The sequence below is a fragment of the Hyperolius riggenbachi genome, chromosome 2 (assembly GCF_040937935.1).
Source record: "Hyperolius riggenbachi isolate aHypRig1 chromosome 2, aHypRig1.pri, whole genome shotgun sequence".
In the NCBI taxonomy this organism is placed as follows: Eukaryota; Metazoa; Chordata; class Amphibia; order Anura; family Hyperoliidae; genus Hyperolius; species Hyperolius riggenbachi.
This window is the reverse complement of record NC_090647.1, coordinates 271,586,346-271,607,477: the sequence shown is the minus strand read 5'-3', so window position 1 is coordinate 271,607,477 and position 21,132 is coordinate 271,586,346. Positions and strand designations below refer to the sequence as shown.

General features: G+C 42.1%; 1 protein-coding gene across 8 annotated transcripts in view; it reads right to left on the bottom strand.

Moving 5' to 3' along the window:
- Positions 1-21,132, bottom strand: part of SRRM3 (serine/arginine repetitive matrix 3) — a 455,592-nt gene that overhangs the window by 55,559 nt on the left and 378,901 nt on the right. For all 8 annotated transcript variants that reach the window (XM_068268670.1, XM_068268671.1, XM_068268672.1 and 5 more), the window contains 2 exons: positions 16,983-17,051; positions 9,299-9,334 (listed from right to left, as the gene is read on the bottom strand). In XM_068268670.1, coding sequence (XP_068124771.1) covers positions 9,299-9,334; positions 16,983-17,051 — 105 coding nt within the window. The remainder of the gene's footprint in view (positions 1-9,298; positions 9,335-16,982; positions 17,052-21,132) is intronic.

The following is a 21,132-nucleotide window of genomic DNA, read 5'->3' as shown; positions in this document are numbered from 1 at the left end:
TCAGGGAGCACTGAAGAATTTATACCTCAGTGTTGAATAGGGAGAGTGTCAGTGCTCCTGCAGTCTATTTACTCCTGCTGATAAGAACTAGACAGTTTGATCTGGATAAACAACTACAGAAACACAGAGCAGTGGACTTCTTCAGAAACTATATGTGGAATAAAGACGTTTTATTGTGTGCTGTGGTTCCTCTTTAAAGAGGAACTCCAGTGAAAAAAATGTAATAAAAAAAGTGCTTCATTTTTACAATAATTATGTATAAATGTTTAGTCAGTGTTTGCCCATTGTAAAATCTTTCCTCTCCCCGATTTACATTCTGACATTTATTACATGGTGACATTTTTACTTTGGGCAGGTTATGTAGCTGCTACTAGCTGTTTTGGCTGTTAGAGGCAGCTGTAAACAGCTACTTCCTGTCTGTGAGCCTTGTTACATTGTTACAAACTGCCAAAAGTACCACGGTACTCAGAGTTTCTTGTGGGAGGGGTTTCAGCACAAAATCAGTCATACAGCGCCCCCTGATGGTCTGTTTGTGAAAATCAATATATTTCTCATGTAAAAGGGGGTATCAGCTACTGATTGGGATAAAGTTCAATTCTTGGTTGGAGTTTCTCTTTAAATCCCATGAGACTCACATGTTTAAATATACAGAGTTCCTAGATACAAACCAGTCTCCTACAGTTAAAACATGGACAACAGCAGTAGTTGTCTTGTAAAAGTCTACAAAAGTCTATTCTCTGCATCATCTAGCAGAACTGTTGAATAGCAAATGCCATTTTAATTGTCCCACTGCTGTAAAAACAGACTCTCTTAAACCACAGCTAGATGCCTTATAGCTTTACTGAAGAAACAGCTAAAGTCAGAGCAATGCAATCTTCTCCACATACATCCTACAGCTGTATTCCCATACAGCTGAAATCTCAGTATACAATGAAGAAGAGGGAAGCACATGACAGCAAAATATCTAAGCGGGTAACAGTGTATTTTCTTTCTAAGTCCAATCTTTAAAATAATAGTGCTATTTGTTCTTCTTTGCAGGTGTCCCATTTTCCAATTAGAGGTAATTTTCTGTTTTAGTTGTTATCATCTCCTCTGTCAGTTGCGCCCACCCATTTCTTTGTAGGCTATTGTTTAACTGTTATATTTGTGATGACTTCTCTTCCCTGTATGGTTCTTCAGTAAGTGCTGGAAACTGCAGGCAATGACCTTGGCACCATGAAATGAACAGCTACACTTACAATTGTAGAACATATCTATTAGCTCAATGAGGCATAGACCATATGGAGAAACAGGAGGAACCAAACACAGTGGCCATCTTATTAAGCCACTCTCCTCATAGCAGGTATCTAAAGTTATAAAGTCAGTAGCATTAATCATCTAATTGCATTACATAGCTTTTTAGTTTGACCTTTTCAGCAAAATCAGGAAAATGACTATTTAAAAGAAAGCATAACATGGCTGGATAGTGCATTGATTAAGGGCTCTGCCTCTGACACAGGAGACCAGGATTTGAATGTTGGCTCTTCTTGTGCAGTAAGCCAGCACTCATTCAGTAAGAAGACCTTGGGCAAGACTAATGCTGCTAATTACTAATGAGAACACCCTATTGGCTACAGCTCTGGCGTGATATAAATGTTCTGTGTCTTGTGTCATAAAAAGATCTATGATCAAACCAACTAGGGTAAAGTGATATAAAGATTCTTAAACGTCAATGTTATATATACAGTAGATATTGTTCTATTATGTAGAAGTTTTTTCCATAAATTATTAACTCAAACAATTCTAGAATACATTAAAGGACACCTGAAGTGTCTGGTATATGGAGGCTGCCATATTTGTTTCCTTTTAAACAATACCAGTTGTTGGACAACCCTGCCTCAGTAGTGTCTTACACCAGAAACAAGCATACAGCCAATCTGGTCAGATTTTTGTCAGAAACTTCTGATCTGCATGCTTGTTCAGAGTTTATGGCTAAAAGTATTAGAGGCAGAGGAACTGCCAGACAACTGGTATTTTCAAAAGGAAATAAATGTGGCATCCCCCTTATCCCTCTCACTTCAGGTTCCCTTTAAATAAATCACTGGGGCAAATTCTCTCCACCAATGAGAGTGGCCAGTCTCCAGTTGTTCCCATGACTGACTACATAATAGTTGTGGGCTACTCATGCGACAGTAAAGAGTTACAGATTCAGTTTCTCATATAGAAACTACAGTGTCCCCAAGACCTTTCAGCTGGGCAAATTTTGGTGAGTATCTGGTTGTGATGGCTTTTTTCCTTGCTCAATGCAGCAAACCTGAATTATGTAATTCAGGCAGCATCCTCTAGGGGCAGCTGTGCTGTACACTGGTACAGCAGATGATCTTCCCCACACTCTCTGCTGCTGACACACTAGGAGAGAGCTGCTAGCTGTGCCTCTCATCCTCATTAATATTCACTGCAGTCCTAGCTGGCCTCACCTCCTCCTAGTACTGCTGCAGTGCCGAGGTAAGCATTTTCTATGTCTGAGAAAAGCCTGCCATGCAATGTGCGTAGTGTGAGTACTCTGTGTTTAGTGTGTGTGTGTGTAGTGTGTTTCTGTGTGTGTAGTGTGTTTGTGTGTAGTGTGGTGTTTGTGTAGTGTGGTGTGTGTGTAGTGTGGTGTGTGTGTAGTGTGGTGTGTTTGTAGTGTGGTGTGTGTGTAGTGTGGTGTGTGTGTGTGTGTGTGTAGTGTTTGTGTGTGTGTAGTGTTTGTGTGTGTAGTGTTTGTGTGTGTGTAGTGTTTGTGTGTGTGTGTGTGTGTACTGTGCGAATTTTTCTGTGTCCCAGTCAGATGGCTCTGGGGCCATCTGACTGGTTGTCGATATGGAAGCTCCATCCCTGCCCTCTCCCCCACACGACTGCAAAACAAATTCTGGGGAGAACACTGAACTACTATGTGACCTGGGAAAGGGAGGGGGCATAGCAGCTACTTCCAATGAGGATTAAAGCTGGCTCTCTCTCTGAGCACCATTATGAAAGCAACATTAAAGAAGACAATGTGAAATTTCATTGGACTGGACACTTAATCAGTATTAAAGCAGAGAAACCCGAGAGCCCAATATAGTGTAGTATGTATTGGATCAGGGAGAATTAGTGTAGAGTAAGTATTATACTTACAAACATGGGTTACCGTTTAGGCAACCACTATATACACAGGTGGGGAGATTAGACCTGTCCCCACTCAGGAATAAGATGTCGCTCTCTGAAGAAGGAAAGGAGGGTTTGTCACCCTTCCAACCACCAAGGGTGGATATCTTGACAAGTAGATGTACAGATGCGCCAAAAGGATAAAATATGCTAAAATGTTTAAAATATTCGGGTGGCGGCGGTGGACTGGCCACTCAGAAATAGACTCGATGCTGTCGCTTAAGATAAAGACCATTTATTCACATACTCCATGAACAGAACCGCAACGCCTTTCACGGGTATATTCCCGCTTCCTCAGGCAATAAACAGATAGGAGTACACAGTACAGTCTCAAGGTCACAAATAGCGCCAGAGGCGCTATTCGTGACCTTGAGACTGTATTGTGTACTCCTCTCTGTTTATGGCCTGAGGAAGCAGAAATATACCCGTGAAACGCGTTGCGGTTCTGTTCATGGAGTATGTGAATAAATGGTCTTTATCTTAAGCGACAGCATCGAGTCTATTTCTGAGTGTCCGGTCCACCGCCGTCAACCGAATATTTTAAACATTTTAGCATATTTTATCCTTTTGGCGCCTCTGTACATCTACCTGTTAATCAGTATTAAGTCTTTACTGAACGGGAGTGTCACATTGCTGAAATTGATCACTTCCAGGTTTGTAAACAGAGAATCAATGATTCTTACTTTCTCCAGCTAATTATGTATGTATGAAGATGTGGATTTGTTTGTATGCTATACAGCAAAGTAAACAGTAAACCATGCACTGTTGCCATGATTAAAAAAGTTCCATCTGACCTTTCTGCTAATCGTAGAAATAAAATAAACTGGGATAAAGATGATGTTTATATTATAGTACTAATAATACATTTGGAATTATGTTTTAAAGTAAGCAAGTGTCTTGCATAGGTGCATAGGGAATCTGCAGGTAACTGTAGCAAACTTTGATTTCAAAGCAGGTGCCTATAAGGAATTAATAGAAGGAATATGTATCCAGTCTGCACAAAGGAATCTTTAAGAATACACAGTTCAAAGCTTTCTAAACACTGTTAATGCTACTAAACTCTCATTAAACATGGTAAAAGTTAGAAATCAACAAGTCTCAAAATTGACTTTGCTAGCAAGTAATGTGCAGTAAAGATAGTAAATGTTGGCAGCACAGTGGCTAAGGAGTTGGGGCTATCTAATTCTGCCATGTTCTACCTCTGTTTTCATTCTTTTCTCTGGGTACTTAATTTTTGTCCCAAACCTCAAATACAAGAATCTTGAAGGCCAAAATTTCCTCTAAACAGATCACTGTCTTTTTCATGTTTAGTGCTTTCAATGGCCTAGCCTCAGACACTACTGTGCAGAATGCAGTGAAGGGGCTCAAGGAAAGGACAGCAGGATATGTGCAAAGCGATAAATAAAGAAATCACAGAGGCTGAACCTGCAGGACATTTGTGAGGTAAATGAGCACCGTTACAGTAAATGCAAATTGAGGTCTCTTGCACACTACATGCGATTCCAATTTTTTATATAATACGTTTTTTAATCGGAATCAAAAATCGGATCGTATAAAAAAATGGAATCGCACGAACAGTGCAAGAGGCCTAAATAAGAGCATAAGATGACATTCTTGCACTAGCTAACACTACCCCTCCCTTTTTAATGCAATTCAGGCTTCGGTAATTCCAGGCACCTCAGTTGGGGTCCACCAGGGCTCTGTTCTGGGCCCCCTCCTGTTCTCAATATACACTTCCATCATTGGCAAAGTCACCTCCTCCCTGGACTACAAATACCGCTTTTATGCCGACGACACTCAAATTTACCTCCATACCCTTAATCTCTCCTCCATCCCTATGAACAAGGTCTCCTCATGACTCTCAACAGTAAGCCAGAGCACATTAGAACAGGTATAGGAACTTATAGGATAGAAGAAATAAGGCTGAAAATTTTGTTACAGAGTCTCTTTAACCTTAACAAAATTGAGCTCCTGATCTTTCCACCCCGTGCTGCTGTACTCCTCCCGGATATCCAGTTCACAATTGATAACATGACCATTCCCCCTACCTTCCAGGCCTGTTGCCTGGGTGTCACCCTGGACTCTGCACTTTCTGTTATCCCCCACATCCAAAACGTTAACAGAGCCTGCAATTTCCACCTCCGCAATATCTCCAAGGTCCCTTCCTGAACTCTGACACTACCAAGGTGCTTATACATGCTCTCATAATTTCCCCCCTTCATTACTGAAACTCCCTTCTGTCTGGCTCTCTTTGAACCACTTTGCCTCCCTTCAATCCGTTATGAATGCTGCTGCCAGACTAATCCATTCTTCTCACTGCTCCGCATCCACATCCCCCTCTGTAACTTCCTGCACTGGCTCCCTATCTGATTCAGGGTAAGTTTTATACACATTATTATTTTGATGCTTTTTTACTACTGAGTTATGGGGGGTATTGAGCAAATAGTTGTGCACGCAAGGATTACAAATTATTATCTATGTATTAATTCATATACAGTATAACACACATTTTTGGATCTATTTTTGAGTAAAACACTATTACATATTAATGATTTAACCACTTAAGGACCAGGGTAGTTTCTTCTGATCGGTGCTGCGTGGACTCTCTAGCCCGCAGCACCGATCAGGAAATAGCCAGGGCGATCAGACTTCCCCCCTTTTTCCCCACTAGGGGGATGTCCTGCTTGGGGGGTCTGATCGCCGCCGGCTACCCGCACTTTCCGGGGGGGGGGCTCTTCAAAGCCCCCTTCCGGAGCGCTTTCCGCCCTCCCCGGCTTTCCCTCCCTCTCCCTTACCCTGTGAGTGGCGCAGGACGGAGTTCCGTCCTGCGCCTGATAGGATAGGCTTCTGCCTATCAGATGCCGGCGATCCCCGGCCAATCAGAGGCCGGGGATCGCCGACCTACGTCACGGCGCTGCTGCGCAGCAGCGGCGTGTGATGTAAACAGCGGGGATTTCTTCCCCGGATGTTTACATTATGCGTGCGAGCCGCGATCGGCGGCTCGCACACTGTTCACAGAGACAGTCTCCGTGAACTGGCATGGAAAGGCCGCTCGATCGAGCGGCTGTTTCCATGCTATACCACTAACGACCCGCCGACGCCTATCGGCGTTAGGCGGTCGTCATATTTCATGATTTTTTTTTATTACATTTAAAAATTATGTATTAAATTCCTTTATTCAAGTATGTATTCATGGATTCTTATGCTTGATATTTTTATTCCATTTAAATAACCAATTTTAGAACTTTTATTGACTGAAATTCATTATGACAATCTAGCAACTGATTGCATACTTGTACCTAATGGGTTATATATGAATGCCGTATGATGTAGCTAATTATTGAAAGTATTGACTGGTTAATCAATTCTTCAATTAGGGACTTATTCATTATGTATCACATTTTAATATTGGTGAATGTAATATATCTATTTATTTAAATGTATTATATTCAATACATGCACTTACGGTGTCATATGAGATTGATGTCTATTGTAGCATTAATTTTACACATTTTTCCACACAAAAAATGTTTTAGTTTGTGCTTTAATACATGCTTATTAAACTGATTTGGTAATATACATAAGTTGGGTACTGCGTTTACACTCCTTTTTTTATATGGTGCATCCTAACATATATACTGTAAATTCTGTGCTTCCTTCTTTTGGACTTGTTGATAGTTATTGGCCATCCTTGGAGTGCGAATACATGGAATCTCCAGAGAGGCACAATCACCTGAGTGGAGATGGTATAATTTCTCCCCTTGCAGCGATTATAGTTACCTTGGAGGTAACCCATTGTTATGAGTATCCATGGTACCTCTTTATTCCTATTGTTTTCCACTAATACCTTGCCTAGTGACTCCTGATTTTGCTATTTTGTGCTTCTTTTGAGGCTCCCTGGATCCATATTTGACCTGATCTCGAGTTTACCAGTCCACAATCTTTATCTTGGCTAGGGTCCAATCGCCCAAAGGGGAATTTCAAATGCCAAAGTTGTTCCTGTTGTAACTTCATGGAACTGGGCGATACCTTTGCCCGCTTTGAACGGACGTGTAGGATCAGGCAGTTCATTAACTGTCGTACACGAGGCCTGGTATATGCACTGGTTTGCCCCTGTCAGCGTATATTTACATGGGTGAAACCACCAATATGCTCAAGGATCGTTACCAGGCCCACTGCAGGTCCGTCCATAGCGGGGAAGGGTGCCCAAGGGTGATTGAGCATATGCGAGAAGTCCACAACAGTGATGTAACTAAATTGAGATTCTTGGGTTTAGAACAGGTGAGCCATGATAAGAGGGGTGGAGATTGGCATCGCAAGCTCTTGCAGAGGGAAAGCTACTGGATTTCATATTTTGATGCGTCGGACCTTTAGGCTTAAATGAAAAGAATAATTTAGCCGTATTCATCTGAGATTTCTGTTTGTACTTTTAATGATATTAGTATCCTTATTTTTGTCATTTCCCTTTAATAAGGTTTTTAATGTATTCATGGCTGAATTTGCCCCTGCAGAAATATGCCAGATCTCTGCTAGTAAGTCCGTCCTTCTGGGTGGTGAGTATAAAATGAAATGGTATTTTTATGAATATTTATATTAAATATGATTTGCTCTCCCCCATGGGGATGGACTGTAGCTGAGAATTCAACTTTGACGACTCATTCTAATAGTGTAAATAATTTATTCATTATCCTAAATATGGTTGTGGCATCCATGTGAAGCGGCTGTTCTAATTGAAACTGTCCATCTACTTACAAAATGTATATAAATTTGAAGTCTTCTAGTTTTTGGCCACTTGATGGCAGTAGATAGCCATTCTGCCCGACTCTTGGTTAATAATAAATTTTTGTAATAGTCTTTTGCCCTCTGGTGGACATTTTTGGAGGTTACGCGGATTTTGGGCCGATGAGTCATTGTGGACGCATCAGTCTGACGTAGCACGCAATGAGGAGCCTGCTGGAAGTGACGCGTATGCGCCATCCGCTTGTGCGTTCCACCAGGTGGAAGCTCTAGTGTATGGTGTCTGGCTCCATTATAGCGTGCGCTACACAGGCGGCAGGCGCGAATCCGGACAATGGAGAACAGCTGCTCCGTGTTTGCAGGGGTGAGTGTCTATATAAGGGGAGATGTCATACGGGGTGGTTGTCCTGATGATGCGCCACTGCATTTAATTGGCGCGAAACGGCTGTCGACCTCCCTGCCTGCCTGTACCTCTCTTGACTTTTTACTGGATATGTAAAGTATGCCTTTTAAATTGATATGAATTAAAAGTGAAGTTTTACAAGGGATGTGCAAGGCCCCTTTCTTCTACTCATTGGAATTATGGCTGTTGCATTGGCATTTGCACTCCCTCAGTGAGACAACGTGGCTGTCCTGTGCACGTTACTATATCTACCTCTATTTCTGATTTGACCTGATCTCTCATGCAGAAACTGATGTCAGTTTGTGCAAGTTGGGCACCAGTGTTTCCATTATTGAAGAACATTAACACACTGCTCAGCATGGCTTCACTGCAAGTCATATGTCTTTATGTGGTGTCTGTAATTATCATGTCATTTATATTCATGCGGGGAAGGCAAAAAAACATCATCGTGTACAGTACATAAGCGCTATTGAGCTATGGATGAACATGATGAAGGAAGTCAAACTCCAGTCTTTGAGGATCATATTCATGCCAGTGTTTAGGATGGAGTAAGAAATGGAGAAATGTGTTCTATTTGAGGAACCACACTTTTCCTCATTCAGTTCCATCAATTAATGTGAACTGTGGCAAAAATGTGTGAGGAGCTTGGAACTTGAGGACTGGAGTTGACCAACACTGATGCAGAGCCCCAAGGCTTGGAGTTATGCCTCTGACATATCAGAATGATAGTTTATTTCGCCAAGTACAGAGGATAGTACGTTTGCTCATAAGAATTAAGGGTAAATGTTGAGCTTATGCAGCATTCATGTTCCTGTGCCAGATTGTAATTGGAAAATGTACCAAACACACAGTTTTACTGTATATACTGTACAACTCTTTTCTGCACTGTTGTTACGCACTTCAAGAACATACAAGCAATCATAAACTGTCAATAGTTCATACCATGCTCAATACACTTTTGAAACACTAATTTCCTTAACAAAAGTGTCTCACCTGTGTCTTCGCTTCTTTCTTGACCCTGAATTTGACCTTCAGAAAAGAAAGGAAAAAATACATTTATCAAAATTTATGATCTTTATGCATTTTTTTTCTTTGCAGTTTGCACTTAGAATTTACCATTAAATAAAACAATATTAATTTAATAATGAGCTAATGATATAAATAAACATAGTAGAATGTACAAATGCAGTTCAAAAGTCTGTGAGATTAGTTCACTGCTGCACTGAGAATGAATAATTTATTATACTGTATATGGCTTATTGATGGGTTCCTGGAAAAAAAAGTATCTCTTGGCCTCACACTTCAATAATGTCTAAAAACAAGATGCAGGTCAGCCACGTCTGATTATGTTTTTATGCAGAACTTGATAGTCCTGTTCATTATAGATCAACAACGTTTCACTTATAATGCACAATGCGCAAGCGATATCTTCTAGATATTATAATTTTCTGCTTGTAGTACATTTTATTCACATCCTAAAGCACTGTGGAATCAGGAAGAAAATTGTGAAAATAAATATGAAGAAACAGTGGTAAACAGAGCTACTGTAATTACCTTATAGGCTGTGGCGGGCAGCAAGGGAAAGCCTATTTAGGCCCTACAGTGGGGAGGACTCATATGGTAACATTACAGTTTAAAAGAAATTAGAAAAATAAAATATTTATAAATGCACAATTTAAATATGTAGTAAATATATTTAATTAGCATGAACTTGAACCATAGATGTGCTCGTTAAAGTAAATTCAATATACAGATAAGAGTGATAATATGAACTTTCTTGGTATTAAGAATGAGCAGGCAGAAGCAAAATTGAGTTGTGCCGGCTGGGAAACAAACTGAGCATTAGTTGACAAAGGCTGAGGCAGTGTGGGTTAACTCAGCTTGGTTACCACCTCTTGTCTCAGCACTCCCATGTCCCTCTACATGTTACCAATACTTCCTCCTTCTCCACCCTATACTTCCTCCTGATTCCTTCTCCTTCCAGCTGTAAAGGAATAAGTATCATGAGGATGTAGAGGGGTGTGGAGCACTGACACAAGATGCAGCAACCAAGGTAAGTTAACATACACTGCTGCGACCAGTGTCAGCTAATGCTCAGTTTAAATTTTGCCTCAAGTGAAACTCAATCTTGCTTCCTGCCTGCTCATCCTTACTTGGCATGCCTTGTGGTCTGTTGAATTGTACATTAAGTTTGAACTCTCTGACCTTTGTGTAGTTAGAATCAGCCCCGGTAACAGGTTTAGTCACGTCAGTCTGGGTCTACCACACATGTGCAGTAGGTCCACACATGTGCAGGAGACCCAGACTGAACCCAACAGAAACTGGTACCGGGGCTGATCGCGGCTAGAGATGTCGCAAGCGGTTCCAGGCGAACTTTGGGGGTTCGCGTTCGCCTGCATCAGGTGAACTTTTGCGGAAGTTCGATTCACCCCATAATGCTCTATTGAGCAAAACTTTGACCCTCTATATCACTGTCAGCAGACATGTTATTGTCAAACACACTTCTCTCACTGCTGGAGGCCCGCCCACCCTCCCTCCCTCCTTCCTCCTCCTCCTCCTCCTCCAAGCAAGGTCCTTTATACCATTTGACTCAGTTGTCTGCCTACACTAATTATTTATGGGACAGCTGCTACACACTCTGCTAGGGAGATTTTAATTAGCCTCTTGTGGGTCCCCCCCCTCCTCCCACCACCCTTCTACTGGAGGGAGGAGGGTCTCTTCTGCCAGGGAATTATACTATTTTAAAAACCAGTATACATCATACCCTGGCTGGGAATCGAACCCAGCTCTCACTGTGTGGTGGCCAAGCCACCCTAACCAGTGTACCACTACAGTAGTAAGTGAAGCTGGCCTAAAATGTACCATTTATGCTCAATGCAATAGAAACATGTTGCTTACAGGGAACCTTAACTGAGAGTGATATGGATGTTTCCTGTAAACAATACCAGTTGCCTGGCAGTCCAGCTGATCTTTGTGACTGCAATAGTGGCTGAATCAAACCCTGAAACAAGCATGCAGCTAATCCAGTCTGACTTCAGTCAGAGCACCTGATCTGCATGCTTGTTCAGGGGCTGTGGCTAAAAGTATTAGAGGCACAGGATCAGCAGGCGATTCAGGCAACTGGTATTATTTTAAAAGAAAAAATCCATATCCTTCTCCATTTAGGTTCCCTTTAACGATTTGTAGCATAAAAGCCAATTCACATTGGCTGGGATTTGAACCTGGGTCTCACTGTGTGGTGGGCATGCACCCTAACCACTGTACCAACTGAAACTGGCCTAAAACTTACCATTTATGCTCAATACAAGAGAAAAAGTAGACAAGACAAATAACATTTATATCACACTTTTCTCCTGGCGGACTCAAAGCACCACAGCTGCAGCCACTAGGGCATACTCTTTAGGCAGTAGCAGTGTTAGGAAGAGAGAAAGATATGAATCTACCTGGCTATCTGGGGTTCTCTTTGGACAACTGTTGAACACAAAAGACAAGGCCATGTCTGGCTACATATCTGTAAGCAGTGGCTGCATGGTGTAATGGTTAAGCGCTCTGCCTCTGACACAGGAGACCAGAGTTAGAATCTCAGCTCTGTCTGTTCAGTAAGCCAGCACCTATTCGGTAGGAGACCTTAGGCAAGTCTTCCTAACACTGCTATCTTGTCTAATTTTTCTCTTGACAACTGTTGAACACAAAAGACAAGGCCATGTCTGGCTACAGATCTGTAAGCAGTGGCTGCATGGTGTAATGGTTAAGCGCTCTGCCTCTGACACAGGAGACCAGAGTTCGAATCTCAGCTCTGTCTGTTCAGTAAGCCAGCACCTATTCAGTAGGAGACCTTAGGCAAGTCTTCCTAACACTGCTACTGCCTATAGAGCATGCCCTAGTGGCTGCAGCTCTGGTGCTTTGAGTCCGCCAGGAGAAAAGTGTGATATAAATGTTATTTGTCTTGTCTACTTTTTCTCTTGTATTGAGCATAAATGGTAATTTTTAGGCCAGCTTCAGTTGGTACAGTGGTTAGGGTGCATGCCCACCACACAGTAAGACCCAGGTTCAAATCCCAGCCAATGTGAGTTGGCTTTTATGCTACAAATCCTTAAAGGGAACCTAAACGGAGAAGGATATGGATTTTTTCTTTTAAAATAATACCAGTTGCCTGAATCGCCTGCTGATCCTATGTCTCTAATACGTTTAGCCACAGCCCCTGAACAAGCATGCAGATCAGGTGCTCTGACTGAAGTCAGACTGGATTAGCTGCATGCTTGTTTCAGGGTGTGATTCAGCCACTATTGCAGTCACAAAGATCAGCTGGACTGCCAGGCAACTGGTATTGTTTACAGGAAACATCCATATCACTCTCAGTTAAGGTTCCCTTTAAAGGAGAACTGTAGTGAAAGGTATATGGAGGCTACCATATTGATTTCCTTTTAAGCAATACCAGTTACCTGGCTATCCTGCAGATCCTCTGCCTCTAATACTTTTAGCCCTAGACCCTGAACAAGCATGCAGCAGATCTGGTGTTTGACATTTTTGTAAGATCTGACAAGATTAGCTGCATGCTTGTTTCTGGTGTGATTCACACTACTGCAGCCTAATAGATGAGCAGGGCTGCCAGGCAACTGGTATAGCTTAAAAGGTAATCAATATGGCAGCCTCCATATACCTCTCACTACAGTTCTCCTTTAAGCAACCTAATGTTTCTATTGCATTGAGCATAAATTGTAAATTTTAGGCCAGCTTCACTTACTACTGTAGGGGTACAGTGGTTAGGGTGACTTGCCCACCACACAGTGAGATCTGTGTTCGATTCCCAGCCATGGTATGATGTATACTGGTTTTTAAAATAGTATAATTCCCTGGCAGAAGAGACCCTCCTCCCTCCAGTAGAAGGGTGGTGGGAGGAGGGGGGGACCCACAAGAGGCTAATTAAAATCTCCCTAGCAGAGTGTGTAGCAGCTGTCCCATAACTAATTAGTGTAGGCAGACAACTGAGTCAAATGGTATAAAGACCTTGCTTGGAGGAGGGAGGGTCCTCCAGCAGTGATGTGTATTTCACTCAATCAGGTGTGCCTCCAGGTATTAGAGCTCTTGAAATATGTTTTGTATTATTTTTCCAGCCGGTAGAATTTTTTAAAATTTTCAAAGTTCGCCTCCCCATTGAAGTCTATTGCGGTTCGCGAACTTTTTCGCGAACTGAACCTTTCGCGGAGGTTCGCGAACGGGGTTCGCGAACTGAAAATCGGAGGTTCGCGACATCTCTAATCACGGCTGAATGGCAGACCGTGGGAGGGCGGCGAGGGACTCACACGTCTTTATGGGGCTGGAGGAAGCCCCGGGTAAGTATCGATTCTTACTATTTTTTCTTCTCTGAGTCTATTTAAGCTCTAGAAAAAAAAGTCTCTTATTTTTAAAAAGTACACAATGGTTCCTAAAGCTGGTCATACTCATATTGAGATCTCCCAGTAATTCAATGACTTTGATTGAATCTCCTGGAAATCTACTGTGGGCAGTTTATTGATCAAATATGTGATTGGATATGTTACAAAATTTCAGTGCAGGTGGGCAGGGGAGAAGTAACAGGTGATCGATGACCACATAACGTTGTATTGCATGAAGCTGCACGACAACTGCCGCTCAACTGATGTTTGGCAGATTTGCACTGAAATATTAAGACTGTGCTTACAGTGCGGTGTAGGAATCCATCATCATCATTATTATTATTATTACTACTACTTTCCAATTGATTTTCAATTAGTGAGGGAGAGATTGATTGGCTTGGCATATCAGGCTCTAATTGACCTGTGTATGCCTGGCTTTAGTCTCTTCCAGACCAGAGTGAAATGCTGTACCCAACTGCACAGAACTGTCTGCTGGGGGTCCCATTTCTTCACCAAACCCCTTTATGTTGCTGCCATAGATGAATATATAACTTAGTTTCAACAGTTTGTAAACCTATATATGAAAAGTGTTTTTTGCATGTCATGGAATATTACTTCTTTATTGTTTCAGATTTTATAACACATCATATAAAGATGAAGCAAAGAATTACTGTATATACTCGCATATAAACCATGATTTGTTGCTCTCAAAATGGCACTCATAGCAACATCTTAAATCATAATGGTGTTATAACATATTGTCAGTAGTGAGGAGGGAATGCATCTTCCCCCTCCCCATGCATAGATAAAGTGAACATTTATTATGCCATTGTGTATCTTCCCCTCTAACTGGGGGAAGACACCGGAGGAAGGGAAGGTGCAAACTGCATGTATGCCAAGGGGGTAGGAGGTCGAAGTAAAGGTAAACAGGTAAACAGGTAAAACTGTAGTCCCTCCGTGTGTTACACCGCTGGTGCGCGCTCCCCTCAGCTACACTCCACGTGGGACGCCTGCCTCTTCGTATCCACTTCCTGCTCGCGTGGTTAGGCTCCACCCGACATGTTTCGTCACCATATGACTCATCAGGGACCCTGATGAGTCCCTGATGAGTCATATGGTGACGAAACATGTCGGGCGGAGCCTAACCACGCATTTAATTAATATAGCAGAGTTTTCCTTTTTAACAAAGCATCAGTGCTCAGAATGAGGGCTGCCAGCTGCACATAGATGCCACCAATGACTTTTCATACTGGAAACGACTGTTCAGAGGTTGATTGACCATTGCCAGTTAAAACAATGACAGCGACTGGAAAGAGTTGATGACCAATCAGGACATGGCCTGAAGCCATAAGAGAGGTCCGATGAGCTCCTTATTTTTATTAGCATCCCCTCTATATACAGATAAAAAAATATGCTCATTGTCCTCTCTCCCACTGTATGGCAAGGCAAGTCACATGGCAAAAATTACAATTACATGTCTTTTTTAATCTGCTCTAGTGTATAATGTGATCTCACACTTAAAGTGGATCCGAGGTGAAAAACAAACTATAACAAGTAACACGTCTTTATATCTTATCTAAAGTTTAGATCGTTTACACAGCATATCTAGCTGCACACAGCCTTAACAGTTTATGGTTATTTCTGCCTGTGATACAATGAGAGCGGCCATGTTATGATTGTCATCATTACACAGCCAAGCTTATTTGCATCTCCACGCCTCAGCCTGTGATAACTCCACTCCCCCCTCCTCCCCTTGCCTCTGAAATCCCATGTGACAGGTTGCAGCATGAGGGTGAGGAAAGGGTCAGTCAGATAGGGGGAGAGGGGGGGGGGGAGAAGTCAGGATGGGGAGCAATAAACGCTGAAGGGATAGTCAGGGGCTGCAGCTAAAGTACCTGACATCCGATCCTACAGCGACGCTGCTATAGATGTTCTTCCCCATCCCTCCCTCACCATGGCCCCCCTCCTGTGCCTGTGTCAGCGCAGCGTGTAATTGTTAGTCTATCAGCTCTGCTACTCCTGGATGTTTCCTCCGTGTTGAATCAGTGCGCAGGCAGAAATGTTAGTACACTATCCATCCAGCAGCACCCGGCTGCTCTCTGCCTTCTCTCCCTGCATGTCCCGTGTAATCACAGGACATGCAGAGAAGTGACAGCGGCCGGTGTCCGGCTGCTGGATGGATAGTGTACTATCATTTCTGCCTGCACGCTGATTCAACACGGAAGAAACATCCAGGAGTAGCAGAGCTGATAGACTATTACACGCTGCGCTGACACAGGCACAGGAGGGGGGCCATGGTGAGTGCGTCCTCACTACTGTCATTTCAGCCCGGGTGTCACTTCTCGTATACGCCACTGTGCTGCTCATGCTACAGCAGCCCCTGCCTGGAACGCCCATGCCTCCTCCTAAGCCGCCCCCTTCACAAAAAGCCTCCTCCTCGCCACAGTTTGTTCCCATGATTCAAAGCTGCATGGGAACTAACGCCGCGGCGTTGGGAGAAGGGGGGGCGTGGCTTACTACTTTAAAGTGAAATTCGGCATAATTAATAATTAAAAAAAACATCAGAACGAAGAATGCACAATTAACTGGATGCAAGGGGCTCATAAATGAAGAAGGCAAAAGTTCATCTCGGATCCACTTTAAGGTGGCCACATACCATACAATAAAATGATCCGATTTTATGGCAATTCGATAAAAACGATCGGATCTCCCGAAAAAATCGAAAGCTTTTTTACCATTCGACTGAAAAATCCGATTGGATTTCCTGTTTTCTTCTATTTTTATCGATTTTGTCTTCAATCTTTCTAAAGATTGTATGGTGTGTTAGATTGTCAATTTATTAATATACACACCCTAGCAATTTTCTCAGAGTTTCCAATCATTTTTATCATAATTGGGGAAAAACTGAACACAGGAGTGTGGTACATTGGTCATATTTTTGAAATGTTACAATCAGTAAGACAAATTGATTGCAATTCTTAAATTGAACAGATTTTTTAAAAAAATTGTATAGTGTGTGGCCACCTTTAAAGCTGTTTTGCAGGCAACCTCACCTATGCACAGGTGGGGTAATTAGTGTCTAATCTACATGGAATCCACCTAGCTGAGACACTAATTACCCCACCTGTGCATAGCTGAGGGTGCCTGCAAAACATGCACCGTTGGGGAGTCACGAGGACAGGTTTGAGAAACACTGCCTTAGGCCATTAGCTGTTTGACATGCATTATATGTGCTGTGAGCAACAATGAAGTGGACACTAACAGTTCTAGAAAATATTGATCGACAATAACACCAATATTACCTGTCTCTTTTGTGCTTTTTGCCACTTTTCTTCTTCTTTTCTTTTCGCACTGGAGATGAACTATCACAGCTACAAACAAGAACATACACTTAATCCTTAGTTGTCAGTACAATTTCGTTCAATTCAGAGCTAGGCTGCAAAGTTTAGGGCACAAAACACAAGACCATACTCCGTGTTATAGGCACACAGTTCACCATGTACTCCTCGTCCCCTCCAAGGATCCCCTTGTTTTTCGTGGGGGTTTCGACCTTTGCTGATCCAGTGCTGTGACTGATCCAGTGCTTCCCTCTGTGTATGAGCGTGGCTGCACTGCACGTGCGTGAGTCCTGTCCTTGCCTGTGCAATAGCATGGAGCCACAAGTGCACAGCATTTTCCTCTTTACACATCCATGTTACTGTGCAGGCGCAAACAGGATTTGTGCAGATGCAGTGCAGCCACACTCATACATGCAGGGAAGCATGGACATGGGAGCAAATCTGACACACTTGGTCACAACGCAGGATCAGTGGGGTCAAGGCCCATGAGGGGAGACTATGCAGAGGCTTCTCTCTACTAAGGTAAGTAACTAACTTTTCTCCAATTTTTGTCTTCAGGTTCAATTTAACAACAGTATACTGGAAAATATGCCTGCTAATGTATTACTCTAAGGATGTGTTAAAATTTTAGACACAGCAAAGTACTTTTACTTTGTTAAGTAAAAAAAAGTATTAAACTAAAACTGAGCTAATATCACATGTCTGTAAGGATCAGAAATTATTCAGGATGAAAAAACTGCAATTGCAGGTGAGCTGAGAGAAGAGCAAATCACATTGGTGTATGGCTATGCAAGTACTTTAGAGCCAGATGTGTAGAGTTGTGTCCCCATTACCATGTCCCTTAATAAGTGATTTATATTGTGATTATGTGCAGCTATGCAGGCTATATGTAGACTGCAAAATGTATTGAACACATTAATCCAAAATGAAGACCTTGTTTTTCTTGACATTTTCTCAGCAATGTAACAAAAAATTTCTTCTATAAAACTGAAAACCGTGTGCACACCTATTTTTTTCTGTTTAAAAAGTCTCTTGCTTATAACAGTATGTGCATACGAAGGAAATTCGATGCTAGAACATTGACAGCATGGTGGCTAAGGTCCCAAGTTCCAATCTCAGCCGGTACATGTCAGTATGCTCTTCACATAGTTGCATGGGTTTCCTCCAGGGACACTGCTTTCCTTCACATATCCTAAAGACATACTGATAAGTTACTTTTATTCCCCCTACACATCATGGCATGATATGCTGGCAGATTGCTTCAGCCACGTGACAGCTGAGAGCATTGTTCTCTCCACTCACCCAACCTGCCACGTGATGTCATGCTCATGCCACTCCACCCTCCACATAGAAACCGAACACGTCACTAGCCTGCATGCTAATGACATATTTGTGAGCTTTGGTACAACCATGTTGCTGGAGGGATCTGTACCAATCCCCTATGGGTGACCTGCCTTTTACATGTATACGAGGCTTAGGACCTCAGGAGGGACATTAGACTATGACCAGGATTAGACTGTCAGCTATTGTGAGGGAGAGTTAGAAACATGATTTGTTTTATGCACTCTGTAAAGCACTATGGAAAATGTCAGTGCTATATAAATGCATCACAGTTGCTGATCCAATAATCTGAACACATATCTATCTAATAAGACTGACGTAGTAGACAGAATACAATGAGTCCCATTTGGACCTGAGCAATTTCTGGGACACATATCCTGTATCTCAGTTCCCGTCATCAAATTCTTGCTTCAAGGATGCCAATGTGCAAATCTCCACAATGTGGGGAGATAAAACAGAACGTTTTTTGTGTAAAGTAATTTTGATTCCAGTAGTAATTAGGGATGGTCAATGAGATGTAAAAACTGCAATTTTGAATTGATTGCATTGGTCTATTTTTAAGATGCATACATTTGTATGCAAGAGTTGCATAATCCTGCATCAACTTGGAATTATTTGCATCTCATTGACCATCCCTAGTGATAATTAGTGATAGCCAATGAAGCTGAAAAATTCTGAAGCTGAGCTAAAAATTCTGAATCTATGACCTAGATGAAATAAGTAGCTCTAGTGGCGTAGTGGCTAGTGGTCTTATCTTGCGGAACTGGATTCTTAGGTTCAAATTGTGGGCAAAAAATATGTGCATGGAGTGTGTATGTTTAGCCTGTGTATGTTTGGAATTCCGTTTAGTCCTCCAGTATCTTCCTCCAAAAACCCTATACTGATAAGTCGATAATGTTTTTTTCCCCCAAAAACGGTCTAAGATTACAATAAGGGGATTTCCTCTGAGGGAGTAATTTTAGCCCTATATAAAGTTATAATAATAATAATAATAATCTTACTTACTCTGACACAGCTAGCTGCCCGCTTGTTGCAGGTCTATGACTACACTAAATCCAAAACAACAGCACAACATCCAGGCAACTGGCAGCCTCCTTATTATTACTTCCTGTTCCCTTCAATAATGAGGTTGATTCTGACTCAAAAAGTACAAATGATCTCAAAACAGTCTAGTACACTCTCTCAGCACAGCCCTAATGACATCTCAGAACTGACACATGGATTTATATGTAACTTCCTTACGCTCCTGATCCACATTTGGCACACTTACATATGGTTTATATTTAGATGATTTTTTTTCTTTTTTGTTAATTTGCTTTTTAATAGCAGGCTTTCTGGGGTGAGCACTGCTTCATTGGTTTGGCAGATATTGTGATGTCTCTAGTGGATCTAGGATAGAAATGAGTGGTTCAGCAAAGCTGGCTTTGGAGAGCAGTTGGCTTAAACATCTATTCAGCTCTTGCAGAGTGGTAAACTGCAGTTCATACTATGCATCTCTAGGCAGATGCTAAAATGTGTAAAGTTATCTGAAAGCAAATTAATTCCACCACATTATATGAAAAGGATTAAAAAGACTTATTTATGACTTTCTTCCTGTCTTTTCTCTGCTTTTAACGTAACATAAAAGTCCTCCATAAGTCTGATGGATGATACGCGTGAATGGATTCTTCTATACCAGGAGTCGAAATTCTTCTAAAACCCAAAGTCCGAAGTGCAAAGAGAATGTATTTTAGCACCTTACTTACTTGACATTAAAACATACATATGTATACTGATGTTTTGTTTTTGAAGTTTACATTTTAGCAAATCTGTTATGTATCCTTCATGTAATAAATTGAGTCAATATTAGGACTAGTGATGCTCAAATCCGGATCCGGGAGAAACCCGGATAGTTGCTATCCGGATATCTCCCAGTTACCTGTGCAGGGTGGGCAGGGGGGATCAAGCTTACCTGTCTGACGTCTTCTTCGTCCATCCCTGGCGCCTCCCACGATGTGGTCCACGCGCATCACGTGACTACAAACACTTCCTCCTTCAACCCGGAAGGAGGAAGTGTTTGTAGTCACGTGACCGCCGCGTGGAACGCATCGTGGGAGGCGCCAGGGACGGACAAAGTAGACGTCAGACAGGTAAGCTTGACCCCCCCGCCCATCCCGCACAGCTTTACTGGGAGATATCCGGATAGCAACTATCCGGGTTTCTCCCGGATGCGGACTTGAGCATCACTAATTAGGACCTTAAAGTGAATAGAGGCTTCTGGCCGGAAAAAAAGGTATGTGTCTGATATTGTTGCAAATAACCCTGGTTTAGATGCTGACTTTGAGGCTGGGTGCACACATGGCTGTGCGTGAAAGGGCGAGTTTTCTGTCATGTGCATTGGTGTTTTTTTTCTGCATATGCATTTTTCAAGCATTTTTGTGCGTTTTTATGCGTTTGCGGTTCGCATATACAAAACGCATATGCATTTTCTATGCGTTTTCATATTGCGTTTTATGCAAATCACTAGGAAAACAACAGGAAGCGGAAATACACACAAAAACAATAATAAAAAAGCATATAAAAACACATAAAAAAAGCATACAAAATGTAATGCATTGCGTTCCCATTGACTTTCATTATGTGCGGTTTTGAAAAATATGTAACAAAACCAGCGTTTTAAAAAAACCGCATGTTTGAAAATGCATATGGTTTTTTTTATGCAGCCTATTGACTTGCATTAGCTGCAAAAACGCTGCTTTTTCCGCAAAACACTAGCGTTTCTGCTAAGTGTGTT